This window comes from Rhinoraja longicauda, chromosome 2 (genome assembly GCF_053455715.1).
Source record: "Rhinoraja longicauda isolate Sanriku21f chromosome 2, sRhiLon1.1, whole genome shotgun sequence".
Lineage (NCBI taxonomy): Eukaryota > Metazoa > Chordata > Chondrichthyes > Rajiformes > Arhynchobatidae > Rhinoraja > Rhinoraja longicauda.
Genome location: NC_135954.1, coordinates 69,712,585 through 69,725,129, shown reverse-complemented (window position 1 = coordinate 69,725,129; position 12,545 = coordinate 69,712,585). Strand labels below are relative to the sequence as shown.

Genomic DNA, 12,545 nt, shown 5'->3' with positions numbered 1-12,545 from the left:
TTGGAATTCATTGAGGGAGGGGGAGAGGGGGAGTGAGGGAGAGGGGGGATGAGGGAGAGGGGGTATGAGGGTGAGGGGGAGGATAAAATAGCACCTCAATCATTGAAACAACTGCATCCATACCCAGATTGTTGGCTATAGAACTTCAATAAAATAAATAAAACTTCCTTGAATTACAATAGAATGAATAGAATTTATCATTTACATTTACAAATTAGATTGACTGACAGCTGAAATGCCATTGAGGTATTTTTGTATAGTGCTATCTTGTCCTATGATGGGCTTCGCCTGGTGTACAGGGAGTTAGACAACGATCCTATTCCTAGAATTGTTAAAAGATGAATATTTTAACATCTCCTAGCAGTTAGCCATATTCTTCCTGGCTAGCAGTAAAATAATTCACATTAGCACTTATGTTTAAACAAATACTTCAAATCCATTGCTGGTACCATCCATAGTACCTAGTATCTCAGGTACTGTCTGCAATCCCCACATGCCACCCTTCCTCCCACTCTGCAATCTTCTGCAAGCCAACAAGATCTCTGCATTCCTGTGGATTGGGCACTTTGCACATCCCCAGCTTTCTTCAACAAACACCTTCCTCTACACCTAGCACACATCATGACACACTCTGAAGTTTCTTCCTCTGTCTTAATTTTCCTCCTTAACAATGCTGTTTAACTCCTGCCTCCTTGAACATGGTTTTGGTTATCAGTCGTTATGTCATTTCATTTGGCTCACTGCCAGTTTTGATTGATTGTGCACGTATACAGGACCTTAGGATTTTACTGGTTTACAGCATCAAATGCATTTTATTGTAGATTAATTGGTTGGACTAATTGGCAGTAACAAAAATGTGTACCAACTAACTTCAGCAATGCTTGTGGTCAGAATGATTAATCTTTCCAATTAGATCTGTCCAAGAGAAGCAAGTGACACCAGCAATTCAGCAAGCATTTTTAAAAAAAATCTATGAAAGAAAGAATATTTAAAGTGACTTACAACTTTTTTTAATTGGATTACCAAAGCAACATTTATTAATTATTTTCCAAGCATAGACAAATGTCCTTCTACATCACCTTGCAAATAGTGATCCTCTGCTGGGAGTGGGGACAGCATTCATTACAATTTTTTTTTTTAAATAAAGGTTAAAAAAAATCATTACTTGATGGAGAAATGAATGGATGAAGTCATTATTACTAAGCGCTTCTTCGTTAATGAAATCGATGCCTTCAACATTTCAAGAAGTCTTAAATTTCCAGTTCCTTAGGAAATGGAAAGGTACATTTAAAATAAAAATATTGGAGCTATTTAAAGCTACTGTACAGTTAAGCCTCATAGGCAAGGGTGCAAGAAAAGCTATTCAGAGACAGCTGTTCCGGGTTTGGACAGTAGTGGGAGCTCCGTGATTAGTTTCAGTATCCAGCCACCCTCGTTTAAATGTGCCCTTGAGGAGAAACAAGAATGGAATTAGTTGTTAAAAAAATTGGCCTGCCACTTTCCAGCATCATCATGGAGTTTTTCAGAAAATAAAGGCAATTTACATAGCCCAAGTAACACAGGGGGAAAAAATTCAAAATATTGAGAATATTTTTTTACTGTACTGGCAGCAAATCTTTGGAATTATCTACACAAAAGTGCTTTGGATGCTTAGTCGTTGAGTACATTTGAGATTACGATAAATAGATTCCTGGATATGGAGTTAAGGGAAATAGTTGATGAGCAGGAAAGTGATGGAGGTAACAAAATCATGACTGATCCAATTGAAACACAAAGTAGGTATGAGGATCTACCTCATGCTCTTTCTAATGTTATGCTCCAGATTTAGTTTTTATGTTCTTTAATCACTTTATCAGTTCTAAAAGTATTGAACATGGGAAAGCATGATTAATGGACAAGAATTGTCCATCTAGTAATGATTTCCAATGTAAGGTCATTGAGCTGCAGTGTTAACCCTGTTCTCTCTCCAAAAATGCTCAGATCAGATTAAATTATTATCATATACACCAGGATGTAATGAAATTCCTAGTTCACAGAAAGCTCACTGTTAGCAATGCTAAATATAATCCTGACCTATCAGCTACCTCATTAGAGACCCATGGACTATCTTTAATCAGACTTTACTGGACTTCACTGCAAGTTATTCCCATTATCCTGTATCTGTACACTGTGGACAATGAGATTGTAATCATATATAGTCTTTCCACTGACTGGAAAACAAGCAACAAAAAAGCTTTTCACTGTACACATTACAATAAACTAAACTAAATTAACTAAACTAGACTAATGTATTTTCTCCTCGAAGGTAAAAGAGAGAAAAGGCAATGGCCAAGATGTCAGGCATCCTTGATGATACTTCCACTCTTCCCGACCTAAAGCACCGTGAAGAGGGACTGGGTGGAAAGAAGACGAGCTGTGGTGGACTAAGTTGAGTTCCCTCTCTGTCGGTTCAGGCGACTAAGAGCATAATAGTTGCCGTAGCAGGCCGAGATCCTGCATTTCCTGGCGGAGCGCCCTCAGGCTGTGAGAATGGGCCTCCACCTGTCCTTCACTACCACTCTGAGTACTGGCACACCACAGGGTTGTGTATTGAGCCCCATCCTCTACTCCCTCTTCACATACGACTGTGTTCCTGCATTTGCCACCAAAACCATCGTCAAATTTGCGGCTGACACAACAGTGATCGGGCTGATCTCCAACGGCGATGAATCAGCCTACAGAGCGGAGGTGCAGAACCTGGCGAGCTGGTGCTCAGAGAACAACCTGTCCCTAAACACAACTAAGACCAAGGAGCTAATTACCAACTTTAGAAGGTCACAGAAATGGGAATACGCTCCAGTTTTCATCAACGGGGACAGAGTGATGAGAGTGTCCAGCTTCAGGTTTCTGGGCACACATTTCAGAGGACCTCACATGGTCCACTAACACCGCTGCGCTAGTCAAGAAAGCACAGCAATGGCTGTTTTTCCTGAGAACACTGAAAAAGGCTGGTCTGCCCCAACAGTTACTGATGACCTTCTACCACTGTACCACAGAGAGCATACTAACATACGGCATCTCTGTGTGGTATCTCAGCAGCACGGCAGCAGATAGGAGATCTCTTCAGCGGGTCGTCTGCAGAACACAGAGGACCATTGGGATACAGCTACCAGCCCGGGAGGACATCTACAACACACGCTGCCTCAGGAAAGCCACCAGCATCTACAAGGACTCCACACACCATGCCACCGTCTGTTTGAATTACTTCCATCTGGTAGACGTTACAAGGCCATCTACGCCCGCACCTCTAGACTAAGAAACAGCTTCATCCCTAGAACTATAGCTGCTTTGAATCGGACCTGCTGAGAGCCCCCCCATGATCTGTCTCTGCCCCCATGGTCATCTGGCACAACTGACCCTGCATGAAACTTTTTGCACTTTACCCTGTTTCCTTTTTTTCCCCTCCTTATGTTGTTTTTGTTTTCACTATGCTTTATTTATTTTATATCATCGATATGGAAGTGGCATTCTTAATCTCGTTGTACATGTACAATGACAATAAAGATATTGTATTGTATTGTATTGTATGCATCCTGTCAGTATACTTCTTTAGTTCATCTGTAGAACTTCAAGAGAAACCTCATGGACATGCCAAATATTCTCAGATACCTAAGAAAGTAAATACGTTGTTATGTTCTCGTGATCTTTTTGCATCGGCGTGAAGGGACCAGGGAAAAGGAAAATATTCACTATGCAAAAATGTGCAATTAAAGGTTCGAGCAAAGAGAAATACTTACTGCTGAACTGAGCTAGTTTGTTTCTAGCCAGGCCACAGAGCTGTTGGGATGTTGGGATGTTGGGCCAAGGATTGGCAAATGGAATTTAGCTCTGACATGTTACACTGTAGCATGTTAAACCAGGGCAGGACTTACACAGAAAATGATAAAGCCCAGGAGAGTGTTGGTTCTCTGAAAGTGGCGAGTCAAGTCAACAGGGTGATAAAGATGGCATTTGGCATGCTCGTTTTCATTGAGAAGGATATAGAGTGCAAAGGTTGGGACATCATTGGTGAGATCACATTAAGAGTACTGTGTGCAGTTCTGATTGCCCAGATATAGGAAGGATGTCAATGTTGGAAAATGTGCAGCAAAGATTCACTACAATATTATCTGCAGGGTCAAGTTCCAGGAAGCTGCTGGATAGGCTGGAATTTTTATCTTTGTAGCCCAAGAAGCAAAGAGGTAACGTTATTGGGATTTACAAGATCACGAGGTTCATGAATATAGTGAATGCTGTCTAATTCCCAGGGTAGAAAGCTCTAAAATTGGAGGACATGGATTGAGGTGAAAGGGAAGAGATTTAAGAGTGACCTCAGGAGCAATTGTTTTCACTCGAATGGTCACCCAGAGAGTTGTGAATCTGTGGAATTCTCTGCCTCAGAAGGCAGTGGAGTCCAATTCTCTGGACGCTTTCAAGAGAGTTAGATAGAGCTCTTAAAGAATCAAAGGAGTCAAAGGATATGTGGAGAAGGTAGGAACAGGGTACTGATTGTGGATGATCAGCCATGATCACATTGAATGGCGGTGCAGGCTCAAAGGGCCGAATGGCCTAGTTCTGCACCTGTTGTCTATTATCTGGTGGGACCAGTATACGTGAAGCATGCTGGTCAACATGGTCAAGTTGGGCAGAAGTGCCTGTTTCCACACTACATGACTAGGAATATCTGAAATCCTGCAGAGAAAAAAGTTACTTTTTTCATTGAGAGTCTAAAAGTCTAGTGGCTCACACTCTTTCCCCATTGACACAATTAGTTTTATAACATGCTTTTCCATAACACAAAGTATCTCAGTAATGCAACAATCAGATTATAGCAGAATTACCTGTACTCAGAGAACTAGGTGAAGCAGAGTGGAATGAGGCTCATGTGGAGAATGAACTCAGACGTGGACCGGTTGGGCTGATAGAATGAATTGTTTCTGTGATAGACAATAGACAATAGGTGCAGGAGGAGGCCATTTGGCCCTTCGAGCCAGCACCACCATTCAATGTGATCATGGCTGATCATTCTCAATCAGTACCCCGTTCCTGCCTTCTCCCCATACCCCCTATCCTTAAGAGCTCTATCTAGCTCTCTCTTGAATGCATTCAGAGAATTGGCCTCCACAACGTTCTGAGGCAGAGAATTCCTCATGCAAAACAATGTAAAAGAAGGCAAAGTCTACAATATGTAATAATGATGACCTTTCCAGTACTCTGAACAGCTTTTCTCCGATCATCAGCTGGAGAGTTTCCAGCAGAGCCCAAAGAGAGGTGGCTTGAGCTGTTAACAGGATGGTAATATAATGCTGCGATTAATCCCCAGTGGATGTGCTAAAAGTAGAGTAGTGAGAGAAAGTGGGACTGGTAAGATTGTAGCTCCTAAGAATCAATAAAGATTGTATGGAAGAGGCTTATTTTTGGGGCATTCAGATCTGAGAAGGGTAGTAGGTTGAGGAATAGTGATGGATGGCCTGTTTTTTTGGGGGGTAATGGGAGGTCAATTCTAGAGTAAAATTGGCATAAATGTAAACCAACCTCCTACATCTGTAGGAATTAATGACGTTGCAGCAGATAATCCTCAGCTTGAGTTTCTGCCATTTGAGCAGCAAAGCAGACAGATTTTCCTACTTGCTGTTGGGATAGGTGCTTCTCCGAACCAACCCCAGACAGACCTCTACATCAATTAAGTTACTGCCTGGAGTCTGCAATTCTGGACTGGACTTGTTTTCAGCCATTGTATCCCACTGTTAGAACCTATTAGAAGATCAAGAGCTGGCAAATTTGTTTATTTATATGCTGATTAAGACCAGGGCAATATTCATGCCGATATTTATATCTTTCAGTTAATAATGAGTATGTGAACATTGCCTGTTCCTTATCCTGTTACAACAGTGACTTTGCTATGAAATCCTTTAACTGGGTTATTTCAGATATGCTGAAAGTGGCATAAATTATGCCACATAAAAGCAACTAGTTTTTTTGCTCTAAGCAATTCTATTATTTTATTCTGAATGGGAATTTCCCAAACCTTAAACTTTATGAAAACTGACAAATGAGCTTTCAAACAATAGCAACTGCACAAGATATTTATTAAAAGTGCAATGTTTTATTAAATAAGTATAAAATATATCTATATATGTACACAGTGCATTTCCTAGTTAAATAAATGCTAGTGGCTATAATTGCACAGCAAGTACAATGTCCATTTACTGTATTATAGAAACAATTCAAAAAACTATCTAGTTAGATTAGCTCAGTCATCTCGTGGGCAACTAGGGTACAGTAACACATGGGCCAAAAATAGCACTGACAACTTTTCAGCATTGGCAATTATTTTAGAAGGTACACACCAGCCTTCCCTGCTGTTTCTTTACAACCAATTTTTTTCCCCCCAGATTATGGTTTGGAGCTAAAATCTTCAACCAAAATCAGTTTTCTGTAGAAGTCAGTCTATTTGGTTTGCACAAGGAGAGGTTACTTCTGGCTGATATTTACTTCGTCCCTTTGTTTAATGAGGTGCCACACTGCTTTCAGCTGTGATTACTTAATTCCAGAAACACTCCAGGGCCATCTGAACTGGAATAACTAAAAACAGGCAAATACAATTAACAGCTGCATCTGTTAGCATGTAACTAGGCCAAAACAAATCCCCTGTTTAATGCTCTCTTTAAACATCACAGGTGTCTGCTGGAACATTTAAGTTTTTTTCCTCTCCCATCCTAAATAAAGTTTGGTAGAACACTCCATAAATCAAACATTTACATTATGGCTGTGTAGATGTCATGGAGTGGATTAAAAGAGTTTCCCCTCATTTTACTTAACATAAATCAGGTTCATCAATGAATGGCTTGTGCTGAATGGAGCTACATGAAGGCATCCTTATGAATATCCACATATTACTTTTTAAAAAGTGTCATAATCAACTGGATTTCGCATTGATTTTTTTTTTAAATAGCCACGTAATTTTTGCACATTTCAGTTCACAAATTTACAGAAAGAGAATATAATACAATTATTTTCAAGATTAACTTAATGACATCCATTATAAACAGTGATTAGTCTTTCATATCCCTTGGGCTTCAATTTTAAATAATTTGAAGACTTGATGAGTATTTTGGTAGTAATTATTTTGCTGAAAAGGACATGTTTCATCTCAAATAAAATCCCATAAATATGTCACTATGCTCTTACAAACGTTTTGAATTATGTAGCACTGCTATTTGTAGAAATGTCCCTCTGTTGTCCATTTGAACATAACACATCTCCAATTTTTGAAATTCCACAGAATAGTTCAATGGACTGGAACATATGAACAAATGTTTATCGACACTTTTCATTTGTGTTATTAGAGTATTTCAGAATGGTCAGATCTCTTCCTTTTCCATTGATTTGCTGTTATACCAGTTCATCAGATTCCAAATTGTATTCTTCATACAAAGCATCCAAGATCTCGATTTGCTTTCCCATGGCCGGAAGATATTGGTTTAAATCACTGTGCAACCTTTCATGGAATGCTTCTTTCATTTCATCTCCTTCATTTATAGCAAGGGCTGCCATAAATGCTTCATAAAATGGAGCAGCTCTCAGAGCCAACTACAAGTTTGAGAGTAAATTAATTGCATTAATTTCCATTTTTTGGGGTGTAAATTTAAAAGCAATAGATACATATTCAAATAAACTTACTGCAAAGACACCTCTAACAACCCAACCATGGTATTGCCGCAAAGTTCTGCCATATGAAGTATCTGCCCAAGAGGAACAAAAAAAATTGTAAAAGGAGTGAAAATTCATAACATATACCAGCTGTTCATAATTGCAGAAAACATTACATCTTTCAAATGACACACTTTGGCAAACAGACTGAAAAATTATAAATTCATGAATACTCCCTCATTTGCACTGCATATTTCCAGGTGATTGATCAGAAATGAGCAAAGCTATGCTTTTAAAAAATATCTAAAAAAATTCAACCATCACAGTGTTAAGATCAGCTGCAGAAAATCAAAAAAGTTGTATATTAAAAAAATCATAAACTACAACTATTTAAGGAATCTAGGTGGATTTGAATGAATCGACGGAGTCTTTGGTCAAACAAATTCAGCTCTATTCTTCTTGTGCTTGTTCAAAGGTTGGGGCTTTTCCAAAGAAAATATATATTTTCTACATGGCAAAATGTCTTATGCATTGCATAGATTTGAAGAGAGATGTTAAAATGGCTGTGCAACATCATTAACATAAAGATAGCCATAATGTTTCTGATAAAGGCAATGTAAATGACAATTCTGACTGAAAAACGATATCCTCCAGCAATTCAAAGAACGAGGAAACAAGTCATTCCTCAACTACAAACTAAATGAGCAGCAGTAGAGAATATAGATCAATTGATTTATTTCAATTTAGGCCCAGCTTTTTAATTGGGTTCAACTTGCTTGTGGAATGGCAAAATTATACCTTGCGGTATGGATATGGAGACCTTAGCTCCTATAAAAAGTTCATCGGATGTACTTAACATTAGAATGACTGCACAATGCATATATAGTGCCCTCCATAATGTTTGGGACAAAGACCCATCATTTATTTATTTGCCTCTGTACTCCACAATTTGAGATTTGTAATAGAAAAAAATCACATGGTTAAAGTGCACTTTGCCAGATTTTAATAAAGACAATTTTTATACATTTTGGTTTCACCTTGTATAAATTACAGCAGTGTTTATACATAGAACCCTATTTCAGGGCACCAGAATGTTTGGGACACAGCAATGTCATGTCAATGAAAGTAGTCATGTTTAGTATTTTGTTGCATATCCTTTGCTTGCAATGACTGCTTGAAGTCTGCGATTCATGGACATCACCAGTTGCTGGGTGTATTCTCTGGTGATGTTCCGCTAAGCCTGGATTGCAGCCATGTTTTGCTTATGCTTGTTTTGGGGGCTGGTCCCCTTCAGTTTTCTCTTCGACGTATAAAAGGCATGCTCAATTGGTTCAGATTGGGTGATTGATTTGGCCACTCAAGAATTGACCATTCTCTAGCTTTGAAAAACTCCTTTGTTGCTTCAGCAGTATGTTTGGGATCATTGTCTTGCTGTAGAATGAACCACCGGCTAATGAGTTTTGAGGCATTTGTTTGAAGTTGAGCAGATAGGAAGTGTCTATACACTTTAGAATTCATTATGCTACTCCCATTAGCAGTTATATCATCAATGAAGATAAGTGAGCCAGTACCTTCAGCAACCATACATGCCCAGGCCATAACATCCCCACCACCGTGTTTCACAGATGAGGTGGTATGCTTTGGATGTTGGGCAGTTCCTTCTCTCCTCCATACTTTGCTCTTGCCATCACTCTGATATAAGTTAATCTTCATTTCATCTGTCCACAATACCTTTTTCCAGAATTGTGTTTGCTCACATAGTACTTCTGGGCAAACTGTAACCTGGCCATCCTATTTTTCCGGCTAACCAGTGGTTTGCATCTTGCAGTGTAGCCTCTGTATTTCTGTTCATGGTCTTTTGTGGACAGTGGTCATTGACAAATCCACACCTGACTCCTGAAGAGTGTTTCTGATCTGTCAGACAGGTGTTTAGGGATTTTTCTTTATCACAGGGAGAATTCATCTATCATCAGCTGTGGGGGTCTTCCTTGGCCTGCCAGTCCCTTTGCGATTAGTAAACTCACCAGTGCTCTCTTTCTTCTTAATGATGTTCCAAACAGTCGATTTTGGTAAGCCTAAGGTTTGGATGATGTCTCCAAACAACAGTTTTATTCTTGTTTCTCAGTCTCATAATGGCTTCTTTGACTTTCATTGGCACAACTTTGGTCCTCATGTTGATATACAACAATAAAAGTTTCCAAAGGCGATGAAAAGACTGGAGGAAAGACTAGGCGCTGAGAGTTCTCTTATACCTGCATTAAGGAGACAATTAAACACACCTGAGCCATTACAACCACCTGTGAAGCCATGTGTCCCAAACATTATGGTGCCCTGAAATGGGGGGACTATGTATAAACACAGCTGTAATTTCTACAGGGTGAAACCAAAATGTATAAAATTGGCCTTTAATAAAATCTGACAATGTGCACTTTAAACACATGTGGGTTTTTTTCTACTACAAATCTCAAATTGTGGTGTACAGAGGCAAATAAATAAATGATGGGTCTTTGGCCCAAACATTATGGAGGGTCCTCTATCGTGCTGCTAGAGTGCATTTCCCTTGCACTAATTCAGTCATTGGTGTTGCTGGTTACTCCATACTGGTATTACATACAGAATTTATGCATATTGGTCCAGTGAAGACAGAAGCAAAGAAACCTTATGTCCTGCGTGATATTGTTTGATTTTGAAGGAGCTTGCAGGTCATAGCATTCCCACGATGTCTTGGATATATAATAATAATAATAATGCATTTTATTTATATAGCGCTTTTCATATACTCAAAGACGCTTTACAGAGATTTTGAGAACATAGGGAAATGAATAAATAGATAAATAAGTAAATAAATAAATGAACAGAGAAAGGAGACAGAAGGTGAGGTGACCTTCAGTGGTTGAAGGCAGTACTGAACAGGTGAGACTTCAGTGATGTTTTGAATGTGGTGAGTGTGGAGGAGTCTCTAACGGTTTGGGGTAGTGAGTTCCATAGGGTGGGAGCAGCGATGAAGAAAGCCCTGTCCCCCCAGGATCTGAGTTTGGTCCGGATGTGGGGGGATAGGAGATTGGCAGCGGCAGAACGGAGGGTGCAGGTGGGAGTGTGCCTGTGGAGGAGGTCGGTCAGGTAGGATGGGGCCAGGTTATGGAGGGCTTTGTATGTTATGAGGAGGATTTTGTACTGGATTCTCTGGGGGATGGGGAGCCAGTGGAGTTTATAAAGGACGGGGGTGATATGGTCACAGATCGAGGTGTGTGTGAGTAGACGGGCAGCGGAGTTTTGAATGTATTGAAGTTTATTGATGATTTTTGAGGGTGCGCCATAGAGGAGGCTGTTGCAGTAGTCCAGACGGGAGGTGATGAAGGCGTGGATGAGGGTTTCTGCAGCTGTGGAGGAGAGGGATGGACGGAGACGGGCAATGTTTTTGAGGTGGAAGAAGGCTGTCTTTGTGATGTGTTTGATGTGTTTGTCGAAGGAGAGGGTTTGATCAAGGATGATTCCAAGATTCCGGATGTGAGGTGAGGTGGATACTGGGAGACCATCAATGTTGAGGATGAAGTTTTGGGTGGATTTGGTGAGCGTTTTTGGACCAATGATGATGATTTCAGATTTGTTGCAATTGAGTTTGAGGAAGTTTGATTGAAGCCAAGATTTTATTTCAGTGATGCAGTTTGTCAGTGTAGAGTGTGTGGTGGGGGAGATTGACTTGGTGGAGATGAGGAGCTGGATATCATCGGCGAAGCAGTGGAAGTTGAGACCATGACGGCGGATTAATTGACCAAGGGGGAACAGGTAGAGGATGAAGAGGAGGGGGCCAAGGACTGAGCCTTGGGGGACACCTTGGGGGAGAGGAGTGGTGGGGGATTTACAGTTGTTAATGGAGATGAACTGGTGTCTGTCAGAGAGGTAAGATTTGAACCAGGATAGGGCTGTGCCGGTGATGTTAAGGGAGGTTTCAAGTCGGGTGAGGAGAATGGAGTGATTTATGGTGTCAAAGGCGGCGCTGAGGTCAAGTAGGATGAGGATGTTGAGGTTGCCAGCGTCGGAGGAGAGGAGAATGTCGTTTGTGATTTTGAGGAGCGCAGTTTCAGTACAGTGGTTTGAGCGGAATCCGGATTGGAAAGTTTCATACAGGTTATTGGTAGAGAGGTGGTATTTGAGTTGGGAAGCTACAGCACGTTCCAAAACTTTGGACAGAAAGGGTAGGTTGGAGATTGGTCTGAAGTTGTTTGGGGTGTCAGGGTTTAGACCAGGTTTTTTCAGAATGGGGGTGACAGCAGCGATTTTGAGGGATGGCGGGACGATGCCAGTGGACAGGGAGGAGTTTATTGTTGCAGTGATAAGTGGAGAGAGAGCAGGAAGGCAGGCCTTGACAAAGCTGGAGGGGATGGGGTCCAGAGAGCAGGTGGCAGTTTTTATTCCTGTGAAGAGGTCAGAGAGGTCGGTGGTGGAGATTGGGGAGAACTGAGGCAGGGGCTGACAGGATAAGGGGGGGGCAGGTGGTTTGAGGGGGAGCAGGTGCGTTGGTGGTTAAGGTGCTGTAGATGTTGTCTATTTTGCTTTGGAAGAATGAAAGGAAAGTGGTGCATTTGTCAACTGTGAATGATTGGGAGATGGTGTCCAGGGGGCTGAGGAGTTTGTTTATTGTAGAGAAGAGTGTTTTTGGGTTTCCGGAGCCAGAGTGAATTATTTGAGAGTAGTAGGTGGAGTGGGCACGGGAGAGGGCATCTTTATAGTGCTGTATGTGGTCTTTGTAGGCTTGGGAGTGAATTGTGAGACCTGTTTTGTTGCGGAGTCTTTCAAGTTGGCGGGCATGAGTTTTCATCACGCGGAGTTCAGGGGTAAACCAGGGAGCAGAGTGGGTGAAGGAAACTGTTTTG

At 40.9% G+C, this 12,545-nt stretch overlaps 1 protein-coding gene across 1 annotated transcript in view; it reads right to left on the bottom strand.

Annotated features, from left to right (window-relative positions):
- Nucleotides 1-6,111: 6,111 nt before the first annotated feature.
- Nucleotides 6,112-12,545, bottom strand: part of plekha8 (pleckstrin homology domain containing, family A (phosphoinositide binding specific) member 8) — a 42,760-nt gene continuing 36,326 nt past the window's right edge. Inside the window, exons 13-14 of the mRNA XM_078420698.1 lie at nt 7,702-7,763; nt 6,112-7,611 (exon numbers count right to left, since the gene is read on the bottom strand). Coding sequence (XP_078276824.1) covers nt 7,414-7,611; nt 7,702-7,763 — 260 coding nt within the window. The 3' untranslated portion in view covers nt 6,112-7,413. The remainder of the gene's footprint in view (nt 7,612-7,701; nt 7,764-12,545) is intronic.